At 35.5% G+C, this 26,586-nt stretch overlaps 1 protein-coding gene across 3 annotated transcripts in view; it reads left to right on the top strand.

Annotated features, from left to right (window-relative positions):
* SPAST (spastin) overlaps positions 1 to 26,343 on the top strand; it is a 52,600-nt gene extending 26,257 nt beyond the window's left edge. For 2 of the 3 annotated variants that reach the window (XM_027966960.2, XM_004006041.5), the window contains exons 5-17: positions 272 to 459; positions 1,490 to 1,623; positions 1,905 to 1,998; positions 7,188 to 7,262; positions 8,225 to 8,296; positions 9,971 to 10,046; positions 10,333 to 10,424; positions 10,570 to 10,649; positions 12,618 to 12,660; positions 13,817 to 13,896; positions 16,455 to 16,525; positions 17,926 to 17,966; positions 23,471 to 26,343. In XM_027966960.2, the coding sequence (XP_027822761.1) occupies positions 272 to 459; positions 1,490 to 1,623; positions 1,905 to 1,998; positions 7,188 to 7,262; positions 8,225 to 8,296; positions 9,971 to 10,046; positions 10,333 to 10,424; positions 10,570 to 10,649; positions 12,618 to 12,660; positions 13,817 to 13,896; positions 16,455 to 16,525; positions 17,926 to 17,966; positions 23,471 to 23,593 (1,169 nt within the window). In that variant the 3' untranslated portion in view covers positions 23,594 to 26,343. Of the gene's footprint in view, positions 1 to 271; positions 460 to 1,489; positions 1,624 to 1,904; positions 1,999 to 7,187; positions 7,263 to 8,224; positions 8,297 to 9,970; positions 10,047 to 10,332; positions 10,425 to 10,569; positions 10,650 to 12,617; positions 12,661 to 12,814; positions 13,022 to 13,816; positions 13,897 to 16,454; positions 16,526 to 17,925; positions 17,967 to 23,470 lie in introns of those variants that run through there. The other variant, XM_060412319.1, reaches the window with a different exon arrangement.
* The last annotated feature ends 243 nt before the right edge of the window (positions 26,344 to 26,586 follow it).

Raw genomic sequence — 26,586 nt, 5'->3', positions numbered from 1 at the left:
TAGTTATTTCTTTTTATGACAAATACATGTTCCTTAAAAGAAAATTACACACCAGGAAAAGGGAAAGGCTAAACACTCACAATCTTGTCCACACCCAGTAACAATCGTTATGAATACTTTAGTATATATTCTGACTGAAGTCTTATTTTGAGATACTGCTGAAATAAAAATAATATTATTAGCTTTCAAATTTGTACTGGTCCTTATATTAACTTTTATAATGTTTAGCCACAGTTTTCTGACCATGATGACTTTATTTTTTCCTTGATAGAAAGTGGAGCTGTTCCAAAAAGAAAAGATCCGTTAACACATGCTAGTAATTCACTGCCTCGTTCAAAAACAGTTATGAAAACTGGACCCACAGGTCTTTCAGGCCACCATAGAGCACCTAGTTGCAGTGGTTTATCCATGGTTTCTGGCGTGAGACAAGGACCTGGTTCTGCAGCTGCCACTCATAAGGTATTTTGAGACAGTAACTTCAGTTGCTATGCTGTTGCAAACAAAATTTTGAACATGACAGTGCTTACTTAAATTTATTGTAAGTACTTTGTAATACCTTAAGAGAATTGATAAGTTTCCACAAAGTTGAATGATTTCTTTTCCTTTTTTTGAATTTAGATTTATAAAAATCTAAGTAGGGACTTCCTTGGTGGTCCAGTGGCTAAAACTCTGCACTGCCAAGCCTGGGGACTTAGGTTCAATCCCTGGTTAGGGATCTAGATCCTGCATGCTGCAGCTAAAAGAAACTACATGCTGCAGTGAAAACCCAGTACTGCCAAATAGTAAATAAATACAATTTTTTTAAATAAAAAGAATAAAAAATAAAATCTAAGTAGCAGAGGCAACTTGCTACTAAAAAGCAAATCTTTTTTTTTTTTTCTCTCTCTTACCTTTGAAGGAAATCTTGCTAACTAGGTGTTTTTAACAGTAAGTTTCTTTATCCAGTGTGTTTCATGTATTCTTTATCCAGTCTGTTTCTAATTTTATTTTATTTCTTTATTTGGCTATGCCATGAAGTGTGGCTTACCATTATCAGTTCCCAAACCAGGAACTGAACCCAGGCCTTCAGCAGTGAAAGCAGGGAGTTCCAAGCACTAGGCCGCCAGGAAATTCCCTATAGGTCATTTTAAATTCGTTCTTTGTATAATTGTGTAAATGTACATAAATGTTTTGTAACATTAAACATACATACAGTTTTGTTACAATTCTAACAAGGATCAAAATTATGTGAATGTGTTGTCATAGAGCCTTTTTATTTCATAGTAAGTAAATCTCTCTGGATAAAATCTTCTATAAACCCACTTCATGCCAAATGTAGTTCTATAGAGAATGCCATTTTATCTTAGAGTAAGTATACAGTTTGGGGATTTTTATATCTATTTTTTGCTACTTTTATTCTTTTAATTCTGTGAACATTAAAGTTAACTCACATGTGAAAATTGCAAACATTATGTTGTGTTTTCACATCAAAATTTTGTGTCCTTCCAAGAGTACACCAAAAACAAATAGAACAAATAAACCTTCTACCCCTACAACTGCTGCTCGTAAAAAGAAAGACCTGAAGAATTTTAGGAATGTGGACAGCAACCTTGCTAACCTTATAATGAATGAAATTGTGGACAAGTAAGTATTGTCATCTAAAGCATTTTACGGAGTTTAAACATTTTTTATTGGCAAAATATATCATTAGTAAAATGGATAATAAATACCTTGTCTAATTTACATATTTAATTTTTATGATGGTTTTCAATTCCTGCAAATGAGAAAGCCATTGCTTTACTAATTTAACTATAGTTTCACTCTTAGTTAATGTAAAAATGGCTACATTACATAGAGCTTAGACTTAATATTATAATAACTGAAGAATATTTATGTGTGTAGTTAACTGAAATTCTGTTTCTTAGCGGAACAGCTGTTAAATTTGATGATATAGCTGGTCAAGAGCTGGCAAAACAAGCATTGCAAGAAATTGTTATTCTTCCTTCTCTGAGACCTGAGGTAAGGACTTTATATTGTCATTTTCTTATAGTATCATCCATTACTGAACCCCTAGTATCAGTAAATAAATGAGCTACACTAGAATGATTAATTCATTTAACAGTAGGTTTGGTTTTTTGTTTTTTTTTTAAGGAAAAATCATTAGCAGTTGATGTTGACTGTATTGGAGAGGAGATTGACTATAATGGTAACTAATTCCCAATCCATTTGTAATTAAGTTTATAGGAAAAATAGGTAACAGGCAATAATTTTATATTAAGGTAAGAGAGATTTAAAATTAAAAGACAGAAATCATACTGGAGAAAAGAGAAATCAAGATAAAGTATTTAGAAGAATTATTTTGAAGATACTAAGTGATCAAAGTAAATGAAGAGCTGATAAGTGATGAGTAGGAGCCTAACCTTCCATCCCATAATTTTTTAACTCACTGAAGAAGTTAGGTAATCTTGCAATTGATAATAAATATTTAATTTTCCATATTTGGTATTGTTTTCGGTTTTCACAATTCACAGATTTCATATTTGATGCTATTCTGAAAAAATTACAAAAAATAAACCTGAGGATCCAGTCTGGGTCAGCTGTTTCTCTTCCTTCTGAGCTTTCAAGTCTTTGTGGACTCGTTTACAAAATCTAGTGAACATAGATGTTATATGGCACATTATTGTGAATACACTCTTGAACGTGTAAAGGTTGTGTGGCCCTATTTTTCTGTAGTCTTTGTCATTTTCATACTGTTTGTAACTCGTGAGTACCAACTATACTGACATTTATTATTTGTTGATTGTATTTTCTTTTACCTCTTGCTCATTCTAAGAAGCAGTATACAGGAAATCACTGGTTTAATATACTAATTGAGTATTCTTAATAATAAAATAATAAAGGTGGAAAGCATTTGTCTTTATAGTAGCCAGATTTGTCCCTTGTACCACCTCAGGCCACACTTTGAGGAAACCTGTGATGGTTTGTATTTTGGGCTAACATTTCCCCCTGGGGCTATAGATAAGCGTAGTAATGCACCAGACTGACTATTGACCAAAAAAATGCCTGTTGAAAGGATTCATGCAACCATAGACCTGAACAGGATCTTAGCAGTCATTTAGTCCATTTGTTGCCAAAGAAACTAGTCCTAAGACCTAAATTTCTTTCTCTACATTTTAGTTAAGTGGTAGATCAGTCTCAAGTATGGCCTTTATTATAAATGATGTGCTTCTTAGGGTACAAAAATATATCTAAAATTGTAAAGGTAGTAAGGAAATATCTGGACTGTGTTAGAAGTCATTCAGCTTCTGCTCTATGCATAACTTTAAGGAGCACATCTAAAATGGAGAGTAAGGTCAAACAGCATATGAATTTACATTTAGGAATATTTCCATGGTAGGGCCATACTATTTGAAAAAACTGGAATTTCAAAGTTGAATAACCTAGGCTTGGGCGGGTCAGAAGCCTTAGTAAATGTACTAAATTGGAGCTTAAGGAGGAATGGCATCCGAGGTAGAGCCAGATCTCAGGATTTGGACCATTTGTCTATCTCTGCATCTGCCAATTTGAACATTTTTATAATTCCTGTTAAGATTCCCAAGAAAGAGAATATGATTACCCTAGCTCATCTTTTCACAGTAGACTGTAAAATGGGTCATGGGTCAGAGCTTATTTCATAAAGCACCTTTATTGTGCAACAGGTCAGCTTTATTCTAAATTCTCCACAGTGGGGAGCTTGCATGGATCACAATGGGGACATTGTTAGGCTAGATTGGAAAGCTAGGTATGACAGGCATCAGGATGAATTCATTCATTTTTTTTACAGTGCTAGAATTTTTATTTCATCTTAAAAACACGGAATCCTAATTTTGTTTTTGTTCAGTCACTCAGTCATGTCTGACTCTTTTCGATGCCGTGGACTACAGCACGCCAGGCTTCCCTGTCCTTTACCACCTTCCAGAGTTTGTTCAAACTTATATCCGTTGAGTTGGTGATGCTGTCCAACCATCTCATCCTCTGTGATCCCCTACTCTCCCTGCCTTCAATCTTTCCCAGCATCAGGGTCTTTTCCAATGAGTCAGTTCTTCACATCTGGTGGCCAAAGTGCTGGAGCTTCAGCATCAGTCCTTCCCATGAATATTTAGGATTGATTTCCTTTAGGATGAACTGGTTTGATCTGCTTGCAGTCCAAGGGACCCTCAAGAGTCTTCTCCAACAAAACAGTTCAAAAACATCAATTTTTTGGTGCTCAGCCTTATTTATGGTCCAGCTCTCACATCCGTATACTGGAAAAACCATAGCTTTGACTGTACAGACTATTGTTGGCAAAGTAGTGTCTCTGCTTTTTAATATACTGTCTAGGTTTGTCATAGCATTTCTTCCAAGGAGCAAGTGTCTTTTAATTTCATGGCTGTAGTCACCATCTACAGTGATTTGGGGGCCCAAGAAAATAAAGTCTGTTACTGTTTTCATTGTTTCCCCATCTATTTGCCATGAAGTGATGGGACCCGATGCCATGATCTTAGTTTTTGAATGTTGAGTTTGAAGCCAGCTTTTTCACAGTCCTCTTCCACCTTCATCAAGAGGCTCTCCAGTTCCTCTTCTCTTTCTGCTGTTAGGGTGGTGTCTTTTGCGTATCTGAGGTTATTGATATTTCTCCCAGCAATCTTGATTTTGACTTGTGCTTCACCTAGCCCGGCATTTTGTATGATGTACTCTGCATGTAAGTTAAATAAGCAGGGTGACAGTATATAGCCTTGACGTACTCCTTCCCCAATTTTGAACCAGTCCATTGTTCATTCCAGTTCTAACTCTTGCTTCTTGACCTGCATACAGATTTCTCAGGAGGTAGGTTAAGGTGGTTTGGTATTCCCATCTCATTAAGAATCTTCCATAATTTTTTGTGATCCACACAGTCAAAGGTTTTAGCATAGTCAGTGAAGCAGAAGTAGATGTTTTTCTGGAATAGCCTAGCTTTTTCTATGATCTAATGGACGCTGGCCATTAGATCTCTGGTTCCTCTGCATTTTCTAAATCCAGCCTATATATCTGGAAGATCTCAGTTCACGTACTGTTGAAACCTAGCTTGAAGGATTTTTGAGTGTTACCTTGCTATCATATGAAGTGAGTGCAATAGTGCAGTACTTTGAACATTCTTTGGCATTGCCCTTTGGAATTGGAATGAACACTGACCTTTTCCAGTCCTGTGGCCACTGCTGAATTTTCCATATTTGCTGGCCTATTGAATGCAGCACTTTAACAGCATCATCTTTTAGGATTTGAAATAACTCAACTGGAATTCTATCACCTCAACTAACTTTGTTCTTAGTGATGCTTCCTAAGGTCCACTTGACTCACGATGTAACTACATTCAGATAGATATATGTTTCCTTTTCTTCTTTTCCTTTCACTTCTTTTCTCAGCTAGTTGTAAGACCTTCTCAACAACAATAATTAAGTTACTGAACACTAAAAGTGGCTTGAATGAGATAAATAATATTAAAAACACATTCTTGAGTTAATTTATTCTCAGAATTACTTAAAGCAAATACTTTAACCTTTGTTCATTCAAGATGGTTTTCAGTAGTTAAATGTATAAGCAAACTATGGTATATCCATAATAATGAAATATTATTCAGCACTAAAAAGAAATGAGCTATCAAGCCATGAAAATACATAGAGGAACATTAAGTACATATTGCTAAGTCAAAGAAGACAGTCTTAAAAGTCTTATACTGTATGATTTCAACTAGAATAACTATGGAAACAGTAAAAAGATCAGTGGTTGCCAAGCATTCATGGGTAGGACAGGAAGGTTAAATAGATGGTGGAGAAGGCAGTTTTTAGGGTAGTGAACCTGTTCTACATGAAACTAATGGTAAATATTTGACACAAATAGTGGACCTTCATGTAAACTATGAACTTATGTTAATAATAATGTATCAGTATTCATCAGCTGTATTAAATGTACCATACCAATGCAAGATGTTAATAATAGGGGAGATGGGGGAGGTGAGGAGTTACATGGAAACTCTGTTCTTTCCATTAAATTTTCTCTAAACCTGAACACACTCAAATAAAATTTTGTGTCTAAGTTGAATATCAGTTACTTCATATGGTTCAACTTAAAATACATACACTTTCACTGTTGAGTAAAATGTTATCAGTTGAGTGCCGTGCCTGGTGTCCTTGAGTTTGGCAGCTGTGGTTTGATGTCTCTAGAGAAGGAAACTGCCTCCTTTTGTTGTGGAAGAGCAGTACACGCTGCATGCTCTTGGTCAGGGCAGGAGCGTGGTTTCTGTTGTTCCTCACACAGACTTTCAATCAGTCCCCCTGTTTTTGGCCAACTGCCTCACTAGTGCTTTCTCCCATACCTGATTCCTCCAATTCCAGAGCTTTTCCAGGGTGTTTTGTTCATGTCAGCTTGCTCCTAGTATCTAGGTTTCCCTTCACAAGCAGGCGCTTGGTTTTAGCTCCCTCAACTCCATTAAATAATTTACCACACTTTATCAATACACCATCTACAAAAATTTGTGTCCTCTGTTGTTTCCTTTTGTATTTTTTTTGTTTCGTTTTGAAGATTTTTTTATTCATTTAGTGTTATTTTGGTGAGATTTCTAAAAGTGGAGAAACATTCTTTGTTCAAGATGTCTTGTTTAATCAGCCTGCTTTCAGTTTTTTCAATGTACTTTTAAAATGTTTTTAATTTTTATTTTGGCTGTACTGGGTCTTCACTGCTGCACAAGGGGGCTTTCTGTAGTTGTAGCGAGCGGGGGCTACTTTCTAGCTGTGCACGGGCATCGCAGTGTGGTGGCTTCTCTTATTGTGGAGCACGGGCCCTAGGGCACACAGGGTTCAGCGGTTGCAGCTTGCAGGCTCTGTAGTTGTGGTTCACGGGCAGTTGGCTCACAGCCTGTGGTGTCTTCCCAGGCCTGGGTCTGAACCTGCGTCCCCTGCATTGACAGGTGATTCTTAACCACCGGACCACCAGGGAAGCTCAGTTGCTTTCAATTTGATCAATAAGAATTTGGGTTTATTTCACTTTGTTTTCTTCTGTTTGGGGTAATTATAGTAACTTATTGATTATATGTTCTGTTTAGAGCTCTGGGCAGCTCTCTTTTGGAGGATGCTACTGATAACAAATAATACTCAAAATGTCTGGAAAAAGTGTCTCCAGAATCACAGTTGTGAACTAAAGTATGTATTTTTAAGTTGTTCACAGGGCTTAGGGCTCCTGCCAGAGGATTGTTACTCTTTGGTCCACCTGGAAATGGGAAAACAATGCTGGTAAGAATTCCTTTTAAATTGGCAAGTTCTATTGAGATATTAAGGGTATAATGTGAATAAAAGAAACATTTCATTGTCAGAATCTGTCGTTTATGATTTGCCTTTTGTTGTTATATACTTTCTCCCTCCCCCTCCCTCCCCTCCCCTCCCCCCACACTGCGCACCTTGTGGGATCTTAGTTTTCAGATCAGGGATTGAATCCAGGGTCATGGCAGTGAAAGCACTGAGTACTAACCACTGGACCACCGGGGAACTCCCAGGTTTTAAGCTAGTTTTTAATGATGAAGATAGGTGAAAAACCACGTATGTTATCTCCAGTATTAGTTTGATGCTGGGAATAGTATAATTTTCATTGTTTTCCCAAGTTAAATATTAAAATTTTGCCCTAGAAGAGCTTACCTTACTATATTGAGTATCTTCCTAATCTCTGTTTTTGTTTTTGTTTTTTTTTACTATTTTAGCAAGTTTATTTAAATAAAATAATCAGCCTGATAACAGATTTCTCCCTTTCTTTTTTTCTAATTGAGGCATAACTGACATACAGCAGATTGTTTTTTTCTGTATCATTTTGCCAGAAGTTTTTGCTAGGATCTGAATACCTCTTTTCCTGAATGACTCTGCTACAGGGAAAACTAAATAGAGAAAGAGTAACTTTTTCCTTCAGCTGTTTCTCTTTCTCTAACCAGTTATCTTCTATAGCTGGGAAGAGAATAACACACCCTTTTTTTTTTTTTCCAACCTGTCCCTTTGACATCTCTCTTAGAGAGAAAGAGTGAGAAGAAGCACAGCTCCTCCTGCACCTTTTTCTCATTGTTGAGAAGGAAATACATTGATTGCTATTTGTTGGAAATTGTGTCATACCTTATGTTTTTAGGAAATGTTTTAGAGAAATTAAGGTGATCACATGTAGTTATCTTTTTAAAGCAATTGAACTAATATATTTACCCTTCTGATTTTTAAAGGCTAAAGCAGTAGCTGCAGAATCTAATGCAACCTTCTTTAATATAAGTGCTGCAAGTTTAACTTCAAAATATGTGAGTGTTCTTTTTCCAGTATTGTCATGCTTTAAGTTATTGTCTAAATGTTACTGTGTTAAGAATAAATGGCAATAACATTACACAGAGATGTTTTTCTATGAGTTTTATATCTATTACTTACATATTCTTTAAATATCTTATTTTTTTACTCTTCAAAGTAGAAAGTTATATACATTTGTTAGGCTCATTTAAAAGTGAAATTTTTCTGTGAGATTTGTTAGGGTTGTATATTAAAGTAGCACAGACTAGCTGGCTTGAACAATAGAAATTTGGAGGCTAGAAGTACAAGATCAGTTACTGGCAGATGTCTCAGTTTTGTAAAGTAATTAAAAGTAACTATACAGTGATACTTTTCCTGGTTAAGTTTTGCTTCCTGTGTGAAATTTTACAAGTAAAACTGTTGTTACAGAAGGCTACCTATATTAGCCTACAACAGAGAACACTGTCAGGTAGGGATGCCAACCTAACTTACATACAGAACTGGCCTTAAGAAAGTATCACTTGAGGTTCTACTTCCTTTATAAAGTGTTTTGTTTTTTTAACGTATTTGCTTATTTTTGGCTAGGCTGGGTCTTCATTTCCGCATGCAGGCTTTCTCTAGTTGTGGCGAGCAGGGACTACTCTCCTGTTGCGATGCATAGGCTTCTTATTGTGGTGGCTTCTCTTGTTGCGGAGCACAGGCTCAGGAGTTGTGTCCCTCAGGCTTAGTTGTTCCCGCAGCATGTGGAATCTTCCCAGATCAGGGTTTGAACCCCGGTTCCCTGCATTCACAGGTGGACTCAACCACTGGATCACCAGGGAAATCTTACAGGGTTGATGTCATAAGAGGTCATCTCTCGCGGTTCCTTCTGGCTCTGAGAATACTTGTTTTGCAGATTCTAAATCTGAGGCTTTTCCTTTTTAATTTAATTTTCAATAAAAAGAATAGATGCCACCTAGAGTACAAAGTAGAAATGGCAACCCACTCCAGTATTCTTGCCTGGAAGATCCCATGGACGAGGAGCCCAGTAGGCTACAGTCCATGGGGTCGCAAAAGTCCGACACGACTGAGCAACTTCACTTCACCGCAAACCTCATGACCCTTTCAAAGCATAGATGCTTTGGTGCATAGAATGGCTTTAGTATAGCGTTCAAGCCCCTGATAATGTCTTAAGGAGTGTTCATAGACCACCTGGACCACCTAGAAATGCTTTGACATTTATTGACAGTGATATTGTGAGAATGGATTTTCAAGATGTTTTCAGTAGAGCAAGTTTTGTTTAGGAGAGCACGTTCCAACGTCTGTGCTTCTGTAAACACACCCTGCAGCCTACGGCTTACGGAATATTGCTGCATCCCTCTGTCCTCTGGTATTCCCTCTTCTCAGTAGTTACATCCCAATCTCAAGTCTTAGAAATGCATAGTGAAACAAGACAGAGAGATATTTTGTTTTGTTTTTTAAAGTACTCACCAGATTCTTTTAATAAATAAGCAGTCTATTTACCGGTGTTATAAGGAACAATCAATAGCCCCCAAACCCCCTCACCCCTATTCTTTAAACCAAATCTTTGGTTGCTGCAAAGAAGGGAAGTTAAATTCCTAGGTACTAGATTTTCAGTAGTGACATTAAAAAAGCTGGAAGGAACAATCTTGCGTTTTGTGGGTTTAACAGTGTCCAATGCCTTGTTTTAGGTGGGAGAAGGAGAGAAATTGGTGAGAGCTCTTTTTGCTGTGGCTCGAGAACTTCAACCTTCCATAATTTTTATAGGTAAGAACATGTCTTCCAATAGCTTAGTTGAACATTTGTAAAGTTCCCTTCTTCCAAATGTGAGGGAATGATAGGAAAGATTATTCAGAAGTAAAAAGTTTTTTAAAATTTTTATTGAAGTATAGTTGCAGAAGTAAAAAGTTTTTAAAAAGCACAAGATTAAAGACTGTCCAACAAATTGAGTAGGATACATTATATTAATAACCTAAATAATAAACTAGGTTAATCTCAGATAACTCACGTAGCTTGGCTTTTAATTAAAGTTTCATCCTTGTATTTCCTCTAGATGAAGTTGATAGTCTTTTGTGTGAAAGAAGAGAAGGAGAACATGATGCTAGCAGACGTCTAAAAACTGAATTTCTAATAGAATTTGATGGTGTACGTATTGATTATGATATTTTTTTGTGGTAGCATTTTAGTGTATGTATTTTCCAATTGAATGGCCCAAATTAGAAATAGATATCTTTATTGTGTTTTTCTTTGTTATTACTTCAAAAATATTGAAAATAATTTTGACTTATAGGTACAGTCTGCTGGAGATGACCGAGTGCTTGTAATGGGTGCAACTAACAGGCCACAAGAGCTTGATGAAGCTGTTCTCAGGTAGGGAAAGTTATGTGGAAATGCACACATTACAGATGTATTTGCTCCTTTATTCATCTCATGTATTACTTGTCTCTTTCATTCTCAGTGTAAAGACTGAATTCATTGTGTTCCTCTCTATATCCATCCTCTGGCCTCTTGTTAGTAAACAAAACTTTTGAGGACAGGACCAGCATGATATCAGGAAAACTATTTATAACTTTATGGTTTTAGGCAAATTGCTTATTTCTTCTGGGTTGAATTAAAGTCTGAAAACTCCAAAACTGATTTTTATCCTGCTAACACAGTTCATGTTTGAGCAAATTTGTTCCCTTTCTACTGGGAGGACAGTTTGACTCAACTGTCCAAATTATAAAATTCTTGGACCTCCCATTCTTTTCCTGAGGAATTTGTAACATTGCCTATTGTTTCTAGGACTGGATGTTGCAGTGTGAAAGTCTGAAGCCAGCCTGCTTTTATTCACATTTATTGGTTAACCCAGTAGGGTTAGTGTCTAATCTCCTTTCTACTACTACTATTACTTTTGTGACCTTTGTTTTTGTGGTGGTTTTTGTTTTCTTTTTTATTGCTTTCCTGTTCTTTGCAGTCCCATTTTTCATCTTCTGTTGTCTTACTTCTTTGAACCTTTCTATCTCATTGAGCTCTTATTTCATAGGAGCCTTTTTTTTTCCATTAAATTATTTTCTTGGAAAGATATTGGTCACAGTTTTAACTTGCTTTATGGCAAAATCCTCTTGCGCATGTTCTTCATTTTATCTATTTTATGTTTATTGTATTTTTTCCCATCTTTTTTTGGTACTGTTCTTTAAAATCAGTCCTATGCTTTTGTCTGTTTTGCCTATTTTATTTGAATAAGGGGAGTTTTCTTGGAGAACCTAATTTTGAAAGGATGTTGTAGAAGAGCTAGAAAAGTAAGATAGCAAGGCAAATATCTTGAATTGTCCTATATACCCTGGACTGGTGGGCAGTCTCACTGACTCACAGCAAAACCCCACCTGGTAAAGAAGTGTACGTGTATGTAAATAAGAGATTGGGTCGATTTAGTCTTCTTCAACTGAAAAAGATTGGCCATTGCAAGACAGCTTGTCCTCTTGCCAGACTGATATCTCCTTACAAAGATGTTGTGTCTTTGAGTTTTTTTGTTCAGTCCCATCTTCCTTGTCATTCCTTTGCTACTGACTAGGGTCACATGATCTGCAGAGCCAGTCCTCACATGCTTGTTTAAATGTGGGGAGGTTAGTTTTATTGCCCCTCAGAGTGTTCTCTGTTTTCTCTGGAAAACTTCTCTGACAGCTGTGTCTGGAATTTGCATTGGCAGGTCCTGTCTGTATTCACCTTTGTCAGTATAATTTTCACTGCCCAAGGCAGGCCTTCTTCATACATCTTAGTTCTATAAGCATTACCTGGTTTGTTAACGATGGAGTTTACATTTCTGTTTCTGTTGTTCGTGTTGGTTTTAGTTGTTTTCAGTTTCAAGGCGATAGCAGGGATCTGTTTCTTCAACTCCTTATATCAGATATTTTGTTTTAAAGTGTTAACTACTGTTAAAAAAATACAGATACATAAATGGTTAATTTAATTCTGACAATACTAAGGATTTTTAAACATTAACTGGAATTTTCTTAAATTGTATTGGAGTACAGTTGATTTACAGTGTTCTGTTAGGTTCAGGTGTACAGCAGAGTGAGCCAGTTATACACAAACATATATCCACTCTTTTTTAGATTCTTTTCCCATATAGGTCATTACAGAGTACTGGGTAGTCTTCCCTGTGGTATATACAGTAGATCCTTATTAGTTATCTAGTCTATATATTTAACTAGAATGTTTTAAAAGAGTGACTTTTTACATTGATGACTACTAAAATGTATTCAAATGCCTTGAGCACTATACTTAAAGCTTTGTTTTTTTTATTTGCTGTTTAAATTCAAAACTGTATTTCTGAGATTGCTTGAATCCTTTTTTTAGGCGTTTTACCAAACGGGTTTATGTGTCTTTGCCAAATGAGGAGGTATGTATCCATGTTTGAACTTTTTAATTTTAGGCAGAAACAAGACCTACCATTTAACATTACTAAGTCTTCTAGTATATGGTACAGCTGCATTGGAAAGTTTGGCAGTTTCTTAAAAAGATGAACTTACTGTAAGACTCCACGGGCTTCCCAGGTGGCGCAGTGCTAAAGAATCTGCCTGCCAGTGCAAGAGACGCAGAAGACGCGGTTCAATCTCTGGGTCAGGAAGATCCCCTGGAGGAGGAAATGGCAACCCACTCCAGTATTCTTGCCTGGAGAATCCCATGGACAGAGGAGCCTGGCAGGCTACAGTCCATAGGGTTGCAAAGAGTCGGACACGACTTAGCAACTGAGCATGCATGTAAGACTCCAAAATTTTATTCATAAGATTCTACTAGAGAAATGAAAACATGTATCTATAAAGACACGTACAAGAATTTTTACAACAGCATTATAAATAATAACCAAGAACTGCAAAAAAATCTAGTCATCAATTGGTGAATAGATAAATGTGCTCATTCCTTTTATTGCTAAATGGTACCATACCATTCCATATATGGTACTTTTACATACCGTAATATGGATGGACCTCAAAAACATTTTTTTAAGTGAGGGATGCCAGATGCAAAAGATTATCTATTATATGATTCCATTTATATGAAGTGTCTAAAAAAAGGCTATTTCTAGAAACATAAAGTAGATAGTGGTTAGCTAAGGCTTTGGGTGGAAGTCAGAATTAATTGCAAACAGACACAGGTGAGCTTTTTGGAGTGATAGAAATGTTCTAAAATCGGATTATGGTGATGGTTGCCCAACTCTAATCTTATTAAAAGTCACTGAATTATACACTTAAAGTGGGTGAGAGTCCATGTTATATGAACCCATACCTTTAAATTGTGGTTGTCTACCTCAGACCCTTAACATCTTTGGTGGTAGCAGCAGCTATTTACTTAATGCTTTATTTGGATTAGTTTTAACTCTTTTAGAAACTTTCAAAAAATTGTCATTTTAATAGATAAGAGTGAGGCGGTAAGAGGTAGAGTGTTTTGTGTAAAATCATAGAGCTCCTAAATGAGAGTTAGGATTTGAACCTAACTCCTGGATATTTTATTAAGCTAACTCTTTGGACTGATAATTCTTTAATATTTCTTTTCAGACACGACTACTTTTATTAAAAAATCTATTATGTAAACAAGGAAGCCCATTGACCCAAAAAGAACTAGCTCAACTTGCTAGGTGAGTGATTTGATTTCATCTATCCTGCAGCTTTTCTTTATTTTTAAGAAGTCTTTTTCTGTTTTGTTTAAAGTAAGCACATGTCTGAAACAAGTAATTTATCTGAATACTTGTTTTATTCTCAACTTCCTTTATCTTTTCACTTACCTCATTTTCTTATGCATGATACCTAAATTTCAGTTTCTAAATCCTCTGGAAGACATGACCTATTAGCTATTTGCTAATGATGGTACTATATTTTTTTAATAAACTTAAGTTCTATTAAAATAATTTTTCAGATGTAAAACATTGCATATTTGTCCACACCAACAGGTATTTTCACTTAAACTTGTTCTTTTGTATTACACATAATTTTTTTTAAACTTTGACATCTTCAATTTTTTTTCAATAAGTGGTGTATTAAGTAGAAACTGAATATAGGAGATGCACTCATGCATTTTTAGTCATTGGAAAAAACTCAAAAAGTAATTTAAAATATTCAACAAGGATGTGAATAGCTAGTATTGTTAGTAAAAAGTCTTGAGTTGCCAGATACCTATGAAAAAAGAACAAATTCATTCTTTGTTATTCCAGTAAAAAATCTGCTAATAATGTTTCTGCAGTTATTTAACAGAGTACATGAAAAGTAAATATTTTTTTCCTGTTCTGTTTTCCTCTTCCTCTTGACTTCCCTAGTTCTTAGTTCCCTTTAATAATCTTTTGGCTGCCCAGGAGTTCCCACTGTGGCGTCCCATTCAGGTGTACCTCTTTTTGCCCATGTCTTCTACCCCAGACCCTTCCTTCACCCTGTCTGTCCTATAGGGTGTCCTACAGATGAAGAAATCTTCCTTGATTGCCCCTCATTCCATCAAGGCAGTTCTTGGTCTAGATAGAGACTCATTAATCTATAGAGAAGTAATTGCAGTTATGTGTCAGTTGGCCAGCAATGGTTTATAGATGTAACCTTTCCAGGGCACATATTTACAACTTAATGGAGTCTCCTGGAGAGGCAGTATACCTTAATCTAAAGGAATGGTTCTACTTCCTATTGCCATACACAAAGATAAACTCAAAATGGATTAAAGACCTAAATGTAAGACCAGAAACTATAAAACGCTGAGAGGAAACATAGGCAGAACACTTGGTGACATAATAAATTAAAACAAGATCCTCTATGACCCAACTCCTAGAGTAATGGAAATAAAAGCAAAAATAAACAAGTGGGACCTAATTAAATTTAAAAGCTTTTGCACTGCAAGGGAAACTGTAAACATGGTGAAAAGAAAAGCCTCAAAATGGGAGAAAATAATAGCAAATGAAACAACTGAAAAAGGATTAGTTTCCAAAATATATAAGAAGCTCATATAACTCAATACCAGAAAAACAAACAACCCAATCAAAAAGTGGGAAAAAGACCCTTAACAGATATTTCTCCAAAGAAGACATACAGATGGCTAACAAACCCATGAAAAAATGCTCAACATTGCTCATTATTAGAGAAATGCAAATCAAAACCATGACACCAGCTGACACCGGTCCAAATGGCCCTCATCAAAAAGTCTATAAGCAGTAAATGCTGGAGAGGGTGTGGAGAAAAGGGAACCCTCTTGCACTGTTGGTGGGAATGTAAATTGATACAGCCACTGTGGAAGATGGAATGGCGATTCCTTAAAAAGCTAGGCATAAAAGCACCATATGACCCAGCAATCCCACTCCTAGGCATATACCCTGAGGAAACCGAAATTGAGAAAGACACATATACTCCAATGTTCATTTCAGCACTATTTACAATAGCTAGAACATGGAAGCAACCGAGATGTCCATCAACAGATGAATGGATAAAGAATCTGTGGTACATATGTACAATGGAATATTACTCAGCCATGAAAAGGGATGCATTTAGGTCAGTTCTAATGAAGTGGATGAACCTAGAGCCTACTATACAGAGTGAAGTAAGTCAGAGAAATATAAATATCACATACTAACACATATATATGGAATCTAGAAAGATGGTACTGATGAGTTTATTTATAAGGCAGCAGTGGAGAAAGAGACATAGAGAACAGACTTATGGACATGGGGTCGGGGAGGAAGAAGAGGGTGAGATGTATGGAAAGAGTAACATGGAAGCTTACAGTACTATATGTGGAAATAGATAGCCAATTGGAATTTGCTGTATGACTCAGGGAAGTCAAACAGGGGCTCTGTGACAATCTAGAGGGGTGGGATGGGGAGGGAGGTGGGAGGGAGGCTCAAGAGGGAGGGGACATATGTATACCTATGGCCGATTCATGTTGACATTTGGCAGAGAATAAAATTCTGTAAAGCAATTATCCTTCAGTTAAACTAATTAAAAAATAAAAAGGGAATGTTTCTAATGGTGAAGACTCGAGGCATTATAAGGAACCAGTAAGTTGCTTTGTTTTTAGTGAGTGGGCCTTCCTGTGCCCTTAAAAATCAAATCACAGAGCTGTCTGCTTGATGACAAAGGCAAACTAGGGTTTTACCCTCTTATTATGTGGCGATTTTCAATCTGGAAAGGTAAAAATAACTTGTTCTTTCTTCCTTCTAATTCTCAGAATGACGGATGGATACTCAGGCAGTGATCTCACAGCTTTGGCTAAGGATGCAGCACTGGGTCCTATCCGAGGTAGGAATTCCAGAGCTTGAAACATTCAGAACTGTTTATTACACCATTCAGAAGTTTAAGAAGTCCTTATTGAGAGGTCTTTTTTATTGTTGGAAAGCAGTAAAGCTGAATCAGTGGAAAACTTGATTAAAACTTGATACAGAGTTTTTAGACTTACAGTTGAGTAACCTTTCTGAGAAAAGCTTTAGATTCATTGGCCACATATGCTCTGTAGCATAGCTGCTGCTGCTGTTGCTACTGCTTCTGCTGTTTCTTCTTCCTCTTCCTGCTTTTCCATTCTCCTCCTTCCTCCTCTTCTTCCTTCTCATCTTCCTCCTTCCTCCCCCTCCCCACTTTTTTTCCCCACAACACAGGAAATGTGAAACCATTCTTAGCTCACAGACCATATAAAGACAGTCCATGGATCATTGTACCATGAACCTTGTTCTAGACAGCAGATTTTGCAACTTGATAGTAGGTTAGCAGCAAAAAAAAACCCCTCAGGAATAACACAGCTTTTTTAAGCAAGTGAAAAAGAATAATAAAGGGAAAATGTTCTTATTTATTTTATGGTTCTTTTCTGTATTCTAATATCGCTTGAAATTGATGTGTGTAAGGAAACTTATATAAATAGATGTTTTTACTTTTATCATTATATGTTATCTTTTGAAAAATTGCAGCAAAGTATATCATTCATTGCTTTGTTTTGATTCAAGGTAATTTGTTGATTCTGAAATACCACATCCGTCATTTTTAGGTTATGTTAACCTCCGGGTGGTAATCACTTTAGAGTAGGTGTTGCCAGCTACTTTTCCACAGGCAGCATGGGAAGTAGATGGGTGATGCTCCCAGGTTTGCACTCAGATTACTGGCTGTGATGGCAAAGTAGAACATGGAACATGCAACTTCAGAATATATCTCTCACAGTCAGACTACTGGTTAAGAACTGCTGCTTTAGAGAGTAATAAATATAACCTTGAGAATATATTTTGAAACTCTGGGTAAAGCATTTTAGTCAAGCTTTCATTATGCTGGAGGCATAACATCTTGTTCAGATACTGAACTCAGAAACATTAGCTAATGTATAAATCATTTGTATTTGGGGGGATATGTTAGCTATTATTCTGAAAAAAAAAGTTGTTGGCTTAAAACAACTAATGACTTTTGTAAAGAAGTTGCATTAAGTTTGGTTTCACATTTATAGATCCTATTGTTCTTGAGCAATATATGAAGAAACCGATGCCTTCCTAAGAAAGAATATTAGTGTAAGCATTTATAAATTGTATGTGCTCTTATTATTAATCTGTTTTTCTCTTCATATAATGATTTATATTGAACATATGCTTTTAGATTTTGAACTTTGTTTATTTAAACTTGGAAGTCTTTTTCTTCCCTAAGTGCTTCATTTTTATATTTTACAGAACTGAAACCAGAACAAGTGAAGAATATGTCTGCCAGTGAGGTAAACTGTTTTATAATTACCTTTCTTTTGTCTGGTCCTGTAGATTGTAAAACATATATTTTGTCTGGATTTTTCCAGTTTGATTAGAAACCAGAAAAAGTTACTTTTGCTTCATTTCAAAATATGGAAGACTCAAATGACGATCTCCTTTGGTGTCATTTGGTAATGCACAAAATATATTATACATAATCATTAAATCATTTTCTGTCGAATCATTATATAAATACTAAACAAAACAAACTTATAGGCAACTTGAGAATTTTATACATTGTAAAGATGACTTGTAACAGGTTAACCCCTTGATGTTCTATTCTGTTAGTTTTTCAGTAATGTTTGTTTTCTTATAAAAGCAATACAGTTTCCATTGTAAAATAATTTGTTACATCTTAAAAATATGGTAGGTCCCTTTAAGAAATGCTGAAGCATTACTTTTGAAAAAAATTGCCTGCAAAATATAGAATTGGATATGCAGAATGATCATAACTGTGTATTCAGACATTTTAAATCAGATTTAAATTATGTAACTTATCTCTCAGAGCTCAGATAGCACCTGAGACATTACTAACCAAAGAGACTTCATTCTTGGCATAGAATAAAGAACAGAACTCCACTGGAGTTCGAGTGTGAACGCCAAAAAAGAAAAAAACCAACAAAAACCCCCAGAAACATGGGCTGGAGGATGGCAAGGGGTTTACACATTGCAGAGAGTCCTGTCCAAGTATTAATAGTGAAATCTTAATGTAGAGAATGAGTGTACTTGAATTTGAGTACATTTTGGCAGTCCTCTTTCTTCATGCTTCCAAGTAAATTTGAGGTTATTATCTTCAGGCATCTTGTGCATAGTGGTTAACCAGCTACATTACTAAGAAAGCCTTCACACTTCTTGCAGCCACAACACTTTTCCATTTCAACAGTCTCGTTTACCTGGAGTATGAATGAAACTTTTTAGGAATAAAGAATTCCACATATCATATACTTGTGTTTAGCTATGATTACCTTTAAAATTCATGTTTAAAGTATAGTTTCATGTTCCTCTTATCTGACTCATTATTTTGATTCCATATATTTCTAATTTAAAAAATATGTATTAGTACTAAGTGTCTTGAGGGCTTTTATACTTATGTATAAATTATTAACAATATCCCATCTATATATTATTTTTTAAATGTTCTTTTAGCATAAACCTAATATGTGCTTTTCTATCCAAAAAGTAAGCATTGTGCATGAATTCTTTCTTTCCCACACACCACTCTCCCTACCTTGGACTCAGGACAGGTGAACTTGGTATTTCATGTATATACCCTGTCCCCCCTAGATTAAAATTGAAGAAAGGTCTGTTCTGTGACACTTTAGGCCTCTGTCCCGTGAACAGACCATACAGAATGAAGGCGCTAATCAAGCCCATAAGTAATGAACTAAAACCATCAGCTGACAAATAATTTTTAGTAAGAAGTTGTCTACTAATTCCTAATCAACTTCTACAAAATCCACTGAACCCCATGTCTGCAAGTATTCCTCACTCTGTCTCAAGTGCCTTGGCCCTGGCATTTTCTGTGAATAAGGAATGGGTACCCACTCCAGTAATCTTGCCTGGAGAATTCCATAGACAGAGGAGCCTGGCAGGCCCCAGTCCATAGGGTCGCAAAGAGTCAGACATGACTGAGCAACTAACACTTGTACTTTTTCACTTTCAACCATTCGGAAGGCCACTAAAAAATCTATAAATGGTTGCTTGGATACACCTTCATTAGTAGCTTATACTGATTTTATGAAAGCAAGTGGGTGGCTGCTTAGGGAATAGGAAAAATTCTTAGGAATCTGTTCATAATTATTTCATGAGAAGAGAAACCTGTTTTCTGTTGATAGTGGATTTATTAACCTTTCTGTTTTACCCATCCTGAGAATTATACATACAACTAAACTTTAACATTTTTCTTCTTCATTGAACAAACTCAACTTAAACATAGTTCCTGTTTTACTTGAAGAGTAAATTGAGTCTATTTTCTTTTTTTAGTAACTCTTTTAGAGTCATGATTTTAAAACAAGGCAGTTCTGTGGCAATAGGTGTCTATTGCCATGTAACAAAACTTGCCACAAAATTTAGCAGCTTAAATGGCATGTGTTTATTATCTCACGTTTTCACAGAGAAAGGAATATGGGCACAGTTTAGCTCAATCCTCCACTTCAAAGTCTCTGAGGGCTGCAGTCAAGGCATTGGTCTAGGGTTTCTTACAAAGCTATAATCAGGATGTTGTCTGGGGCTATAGTCATTATAAGGCTCAAACTAGAAAGATCTGCTTGCAGGCTCATGTGTTTTTTTGTGTTTTGTTTTTTGCCAGATTAATTTCCTCTTGTGTTGTTGGCCTGAAAGCCTCAGTTTTCTGTGTTTATTGGCTGGAAGCCACCTTCTGTTCCTTGTCACATAGGCCTCTCCAACATAGTAGTTTGCTTCATCAAAGCCAGTGAGCCAGGAAGAGAACAGAGAGTGCCAGCAGGATGGAAGTCATAGTCTTGATAACCTAATCATGGAAGTCACATCTTATCACTTTTGCTGTAGTCTGTGCTTAGGTCCAGTCTATACTCAGGGGAAGGGATTACACAAGGGCATATATAACAAGAGATGGAATCATTAGGAGACACAGCAGGAGATACCTGCCACATCTGTAAATCAATTTAATTTTATGTTTAATGGGTCACACTTGGCCAGCAAAATCTGCTTTTATATTAAGATGAGCCCTCTCAACTCTGCTTTAGAATTCTGAAAAACATTGTTGCTTTCTGGGAGCAAGGCACACCTTGAAATTGCATATCCCAAGACTAGAATCAGCAAGTTTAAGAACCTGGGTTCATTTTAATGGAGAATAATTTAAAGACTGTGTGTCAAAATGCATACTACTTTGTTTTTATTAGTTTGGGTGTTAAGTTAGCCTACTCCAATGACAGCTTAAAAATGCAGATTTTTTTAAATATCATGAATTCATTCTAACAGTACATTTATTTCAGTATTACAGTGTAACATATCTACTTGAATTATATCTTGTATTTTAAAAATATGTAAGCCATTTCATAATTTTAAACTAAATTTTATCTATTTATTTGGCTGTGTTGGGTCTTCATTGTGGCACGTGGGTCTTCCTTGCAACCTGTGGGATCTTCCATCGTGGTGCACAGACTCTCTAGTTGTGGTGTGTGGGCTCAATAGTTGTGGCACATGGGCTCCAGACTACACAGGCGTTAGTAGTTGCTCTGCAGCATATGGGATCTTAGTTCCCTAACCAGGGATCAAATCTGTGTCCCCTGCATTAAAGGCAGGTTCTTAACCTCTGGACCACCAGAGAAGTCCCTAAATTTTAGATAGTACTAAAACTTAAAACTACTGAATTATAAAAAATAACATGATGGTACCTTTTTGTGATCATTCCAGTAATAATGTGTGTCCGGTTACATTATTAAAGTTTTTGCTCCTACTGTATACTTTTATGCAATATATTTTTAACCTAATGGTCTTAATATTAATAATTTGGTAACAGCTTTTAGCTATTAGTCCTGGTTTGTGAGTTGATGTTTATAAAGCACTGAAAGTCTGGCAATAGTGAATACTGCATTAAAAAAGTAAAACTGTTAGTCACTTAGTCATGGTCGACTCTGCAACCCCATGGACTGTAGCTCATCAGGCTCCTTTGTCCATGAACTTCTACTGTATAAGTGTCCATTAAATAACTGACCTGAGTCTCCTGCAATGCAGGCAGATTCTTTACCATCTGAGCCACCAGGGAAGCCCTAATTTAAAAATACATAAATAATAATGGCAACCTTTTATAGAGATCAAGGAAATCCATTTTATTTTCTTACTGATTTTCTTAATCTATGCAATGTTGATATTAGCGAGGATATGAAGTAGTTAGATTGGGTTTTATAAGAGTAATAAAAAGAATATACTCAATCTAGATGTCTATCAACAGATGAATGGATAAAGAAGTTGTATACATATATACAATGGAATATTACTCAGCCATTAAAAAAACGAATTTGAGTCAGTTCTAGTGAGGTAGATGAACCTAGAGCCTGTTTTACAGAGTTAAGTAAGTCAGAAAGAGAGTAACAAATACCATGTATAAATGCATACATATGAAATCTAGAAAAATGGTACTGATGAACCTATTTGTAGGGCAGTAATAGAGACATAGACATAGAGAACAGACTTGTGTACCTCAGCAGGGGAAGGAGAGGATGGGACAAATTGAGAGAGTAGCATTGAGACATATTCATTACCATATGTAAATAGTAGCCAGTGGGAATGTGCTGTATGATGCAAGGAGCTCGACTTGGTGCTAGAGGGCTGGGAGGTGGGAAGGAGGTTCAAGAGGAGGGGACATATGTAGATCTATGGCTGATTCATGTTGATGTATGGCAGAAACTAACAACATTGCAAAGCAGTTATCCTCCAATTAAAAATAAATTTTAGGACTTCCCAGGTGGCGCAGTGGATAAGAATCCACCTGCCAGTGCAGAGGACATGGGTTTGATCCCTGGCCCAGGAAGATTCCACATGCTGAGGAGCAGCTAAGCCCATGTGTCACAACTACTGAAATCTGCATGCTCTAGAGCCTGCAAGAGTAGCCCCCACTCTCCGTAAGTAGAGAAAGCTCTCACGCACCAATGAAGACCCAGCACAGCCATAAATAAATCAAATTTAAAATGTAAATTAAAAAAAGTGCAGATAAGTATCAGTTGAAATTTTGTCTCCAGTTCTTCTTCTTTGGAAGCAAAATATATATGTAAATCTGTGATAATTTTTAATTGACCACTTTGTGCCAGATTCCATTTTGTCTTTTAAAAATGCTTAGGTAAAAATTAGGTATTTATTAACTCATTTTTGTTTTATTCTATATTCTCAAAACCAATTAAAAATCTGAGAAAATAAGACCAAATTAAATATATTACAAACAGTAATAATAAAATTTTAGACATAAGCATCCTCCATGTTGTATTAAGAGTAATATTTCCTTCAGAGTCCCATGTGCATCTTGTAAACTCCTTTTCCCTTTCTGAGAAACATGAATTTAGCCAGAGTATGCTTGTGGTGAGTGAGACTTGAGAATGTAAAATTTCATGAAACTGTGCAGAAAAAAAATTGGAAGGAGATAACCCAAACAGTGGTTGTATATCTGAGTAGTGGGATTGTGTTTATTTTTTCTGATTGCAAATATTTTGTCTAGCTTTCTGCAATGATTGTGTTTTGTTTTTATAGTGGGAAAATACTGGGATTTAAAATGTTAATACCTAAGAAACCAAACGCATGAAATGAAAGTATATTATTTGGTAGGATTTCTTAGATAGGAAACGTACCTAATATATACTAATATGTAAAATAAGATGATTGGCATGATTTTCTAAGAATACGTCTATATATATTTTAACATTAATAAAGCATTTTTAGCCACCATTGGGTCGGCTATTGTATGTGATAATCATTTGTATTGTGTGCTTTTTTTTTAATCTAGATGAGAAATATTCGATTATCTGACTTCACCGAATCCTTAAAAAAGATAAAACGCAGTGTGAGCCCTCAAACGTTAGAAGCATACATACGTTGGAACAAGGACTTTGGAGATACCACTGTGTAAGCCTGCAGAATATTTACTTTTCAAGAGAAAAACATACCATCTTCGATGAATAGTTTTATCAGCTACGGAAAGTCAGCCTAAGTTTACAGGACTTTTCAGAGTCTTACAATTACTTGTGCACCCCAGAAGATGAACCATAAAATAAATTTAAATAAAGTATACAATGCAAATGGAATATTTTTGTTTAAGGCCTTCTTGGCTTAATGGTCACGGATATCCCAATGGGCACTGTAAGTCAGAACAGAACACAACAAAAACTGAATCTGGTCTTCTTTACCAACATAATCGTAATGTAAATAGTAATTTGTATATTATGTTGCAGATGAAAGTATTCCAGAGACGGTGAATGGTAGAAGACACAGAGCCTTTGGTGGTTTGTCTTCTGACATCTTTTCTTAAAATAGTCATTTTTCCTGTTTTCATTTCCTGCTGTTGTCTTTACTATGAGTGATTGGAATGCCAAACACTCTGTTTCTTTTTCTTTTTACAAATTGTGTGCCAAATGAAACTTTTTCCTATGTAACAGTAGTAGGAAAAAGAATTTTGAAGGTTTTTTTCTTCTTCATACATCTACAGACATTAAAAATGTTTTCTTTTCACTTTTTATTTTTTCTATTACCTTTCTACCAAACAATTTGGAGAGCAATACGATAGCAGCAAATCAAATCTAGTGAAAGGAGAAGGAGAAATTTTGAAGTTTTCAGATACTCTGTCATACAACATGTAGACCAGTCCTCCTGTGATCTGTAGTATTTTTTTTCTAATATGTTTGTCAGAAATCTATTGTAGACTGTTAACTTATTCCTAATGGAATTTATTTTCTGCTAGAATTAGTCTAATATTTAAGAAAGCCAATTTTAACCACTATGAAAGTGGTTCCTGTGCAAGAGAAGGGAAATACTGGGAGCGAAGGCATTTCTAATTTATTGCTTATTACTTTCTTACTGTTTACAGGATAATTACAAGCCAGTGGATCTACCATGTTTTATTAATCCCTCCAATGAAACTTTAAAAACTTACTGAATTTTTATATTGCATACATTTTATAGGTTTCTTGTGCTCACTTTGTTAACTAAAAAGTTATAGTCTGTTAATCTGCCTTTTGTTCCCCAAAAATGTACAGTAATTTCATTACTTGTTTGTATGTGTGGGTTTTTGTTACAAAAATGTCCTTGTAGGAAGTAGAGACTCATATCAAGGCCTTCTAAATATTGTAATAAAGGCAAATGGATATTTGCCATTAGTTTACTGGTTAAAAGTTTGTTTACAGAAATCGTCTTTGGTGCTTTTATGTAAAATGTCATGGGTGGAAAGAATAATTTTATAGTAGTAACAAATATATTTTTTTTTTTTTTAGGAAAAATATCTCTGGTTTTAAGAAAATATATTAAAGTTAACTTGCCCCCACTACATAAGAATTTTATAATGAAGACATACATTCTTCTTAACTTTACTCTTTCTTATCTTTAAGATTTATCTAAATGTAGCAGATGTATGATTATATGCTGTTTGTAGTTATAACTTAAATCATGTCTCCTCTAATCATAGAACTCCCTGGAAAATGAGGGTTGAGATAAATAGAAAAAAAAATTTTTTAAGCCAAAACCATGATATTTTAGGTCATGAGTAGTATCTTTTTAAGGTCTCAAACATAGCATCCATTATAAAATACTGATAATGAAAGATGATGAAAATATACACGATAAGTATGATGAACATCCCAAATTAAAACATTTTCAATAAAGCTTATAAAATTTCATTTTTAAATTTTCATTTGGAAAAAGATTATTGATAACTGGTAAGTTGTATTAAAAGTCCATGGGCTTTAAACTTACAACTTTTAAACTACAAACTCCTCTAAAACTGTCATAATACTATATACATTAATTGTAGCTCATTTATTGGGAAAAGTTTTAGATAACAGGCTTCACATGTTACCTAACAAATTAATATTATCGTAAACGTTGAGTCAGAATTATACTACTGTATGCACATCCATGTATGGAAGTTAATTTCCTGAACAAGTCTGAAATTGAACTTAGTGCTAGAGGACAATTTTCTTTGACTTACATGACCTAAGTTTTATTTTAAGCTGTGTTTCTCTCATAGAGTGGCCATAAAAGTAGAGTAATTATATGGTAGGACGTGTAAGGTTTTGGTTTGATCTTTTTCAATAAAGATAGAAGTTGCTGAGGATTTCCGAAATAATATTAGATTGTGACCTTGTAGATTTTGCATTGAGCTCTGTGTCATAGTATTCAGTAAAAGGTAATGTTTAAACCTTAGTGTGCTCTTCATGTTACTATGGCAGAGTTTTGTAAACTAAATTAAAACTTACTGATGTACTGGACTTTGAGCCAATGGAAAGAATCAGTACTATCTTTCCAGATATCTTAAGGGTAAAAGCTTATTCTAAGACAGTCTGCCAAATGAGGTTATTAGGTTTCTGACTTGCAAATATGCTTCGTGCTTGGAACGAATTGGAAGAAAAGCTAGAACTCTAATTTAATATACAGCCGTCTTTGTTTATAGTGCACACTTCACTATATTTTGTACAAAAACTAATTCTTTTGGTAGAATGAACCATTTACAGTTTGTTTTTGGACTTTGAGTCAAAGGATTTACCTTCAAATACTTGTCTCAGTTTTACTCTGGTCTTTTGTACTTTTCTTCAGAAGAAATGAATTAAAAGATTCAGCTGCATAAGTGGGTTTTTATCCTAATGGATTGGAAATAAATTATAAACTTTATTTTGCCTTTAATTTATTTGAAACTTTTTGAGATTTCAGAGGTTGTAGTCTGGTATTGAAGGAGTAGCTTGTATTGAACTGACTCTTGCCAATAACAATTACAAACTCTGAATAAAATATAAAAAGCTATGATTAGAAGACTAGAGAGCGGTCAAAAATGGGCAAAAACAGCACAAAATCATACCAGAAGAGATCTGCATTAACTAGGTTTCACCATGAGAGCAACTTGCAGCATCTGCACTG

This window comes from Ovis aries, chromosome 3, assembly GCF_016772045.2.
Source record: "Ovis aries strain OAR_USU_Benz2616 breed Rambouillet chromosome 3, ARS-UI_Ramb_v3.0, whole genome shotgun sequence".
Classification (NCBI taxonomy): Eukaryota; Metazoa; Chordata; class Mammalia; order Artiodactyla; family Bovidae; genus Ovis; species Ovis aries.
Note: the sequence above shows the minus strand (reverse complement) of the source record. Positions and strands in the feature narration are given on the sequence as shown.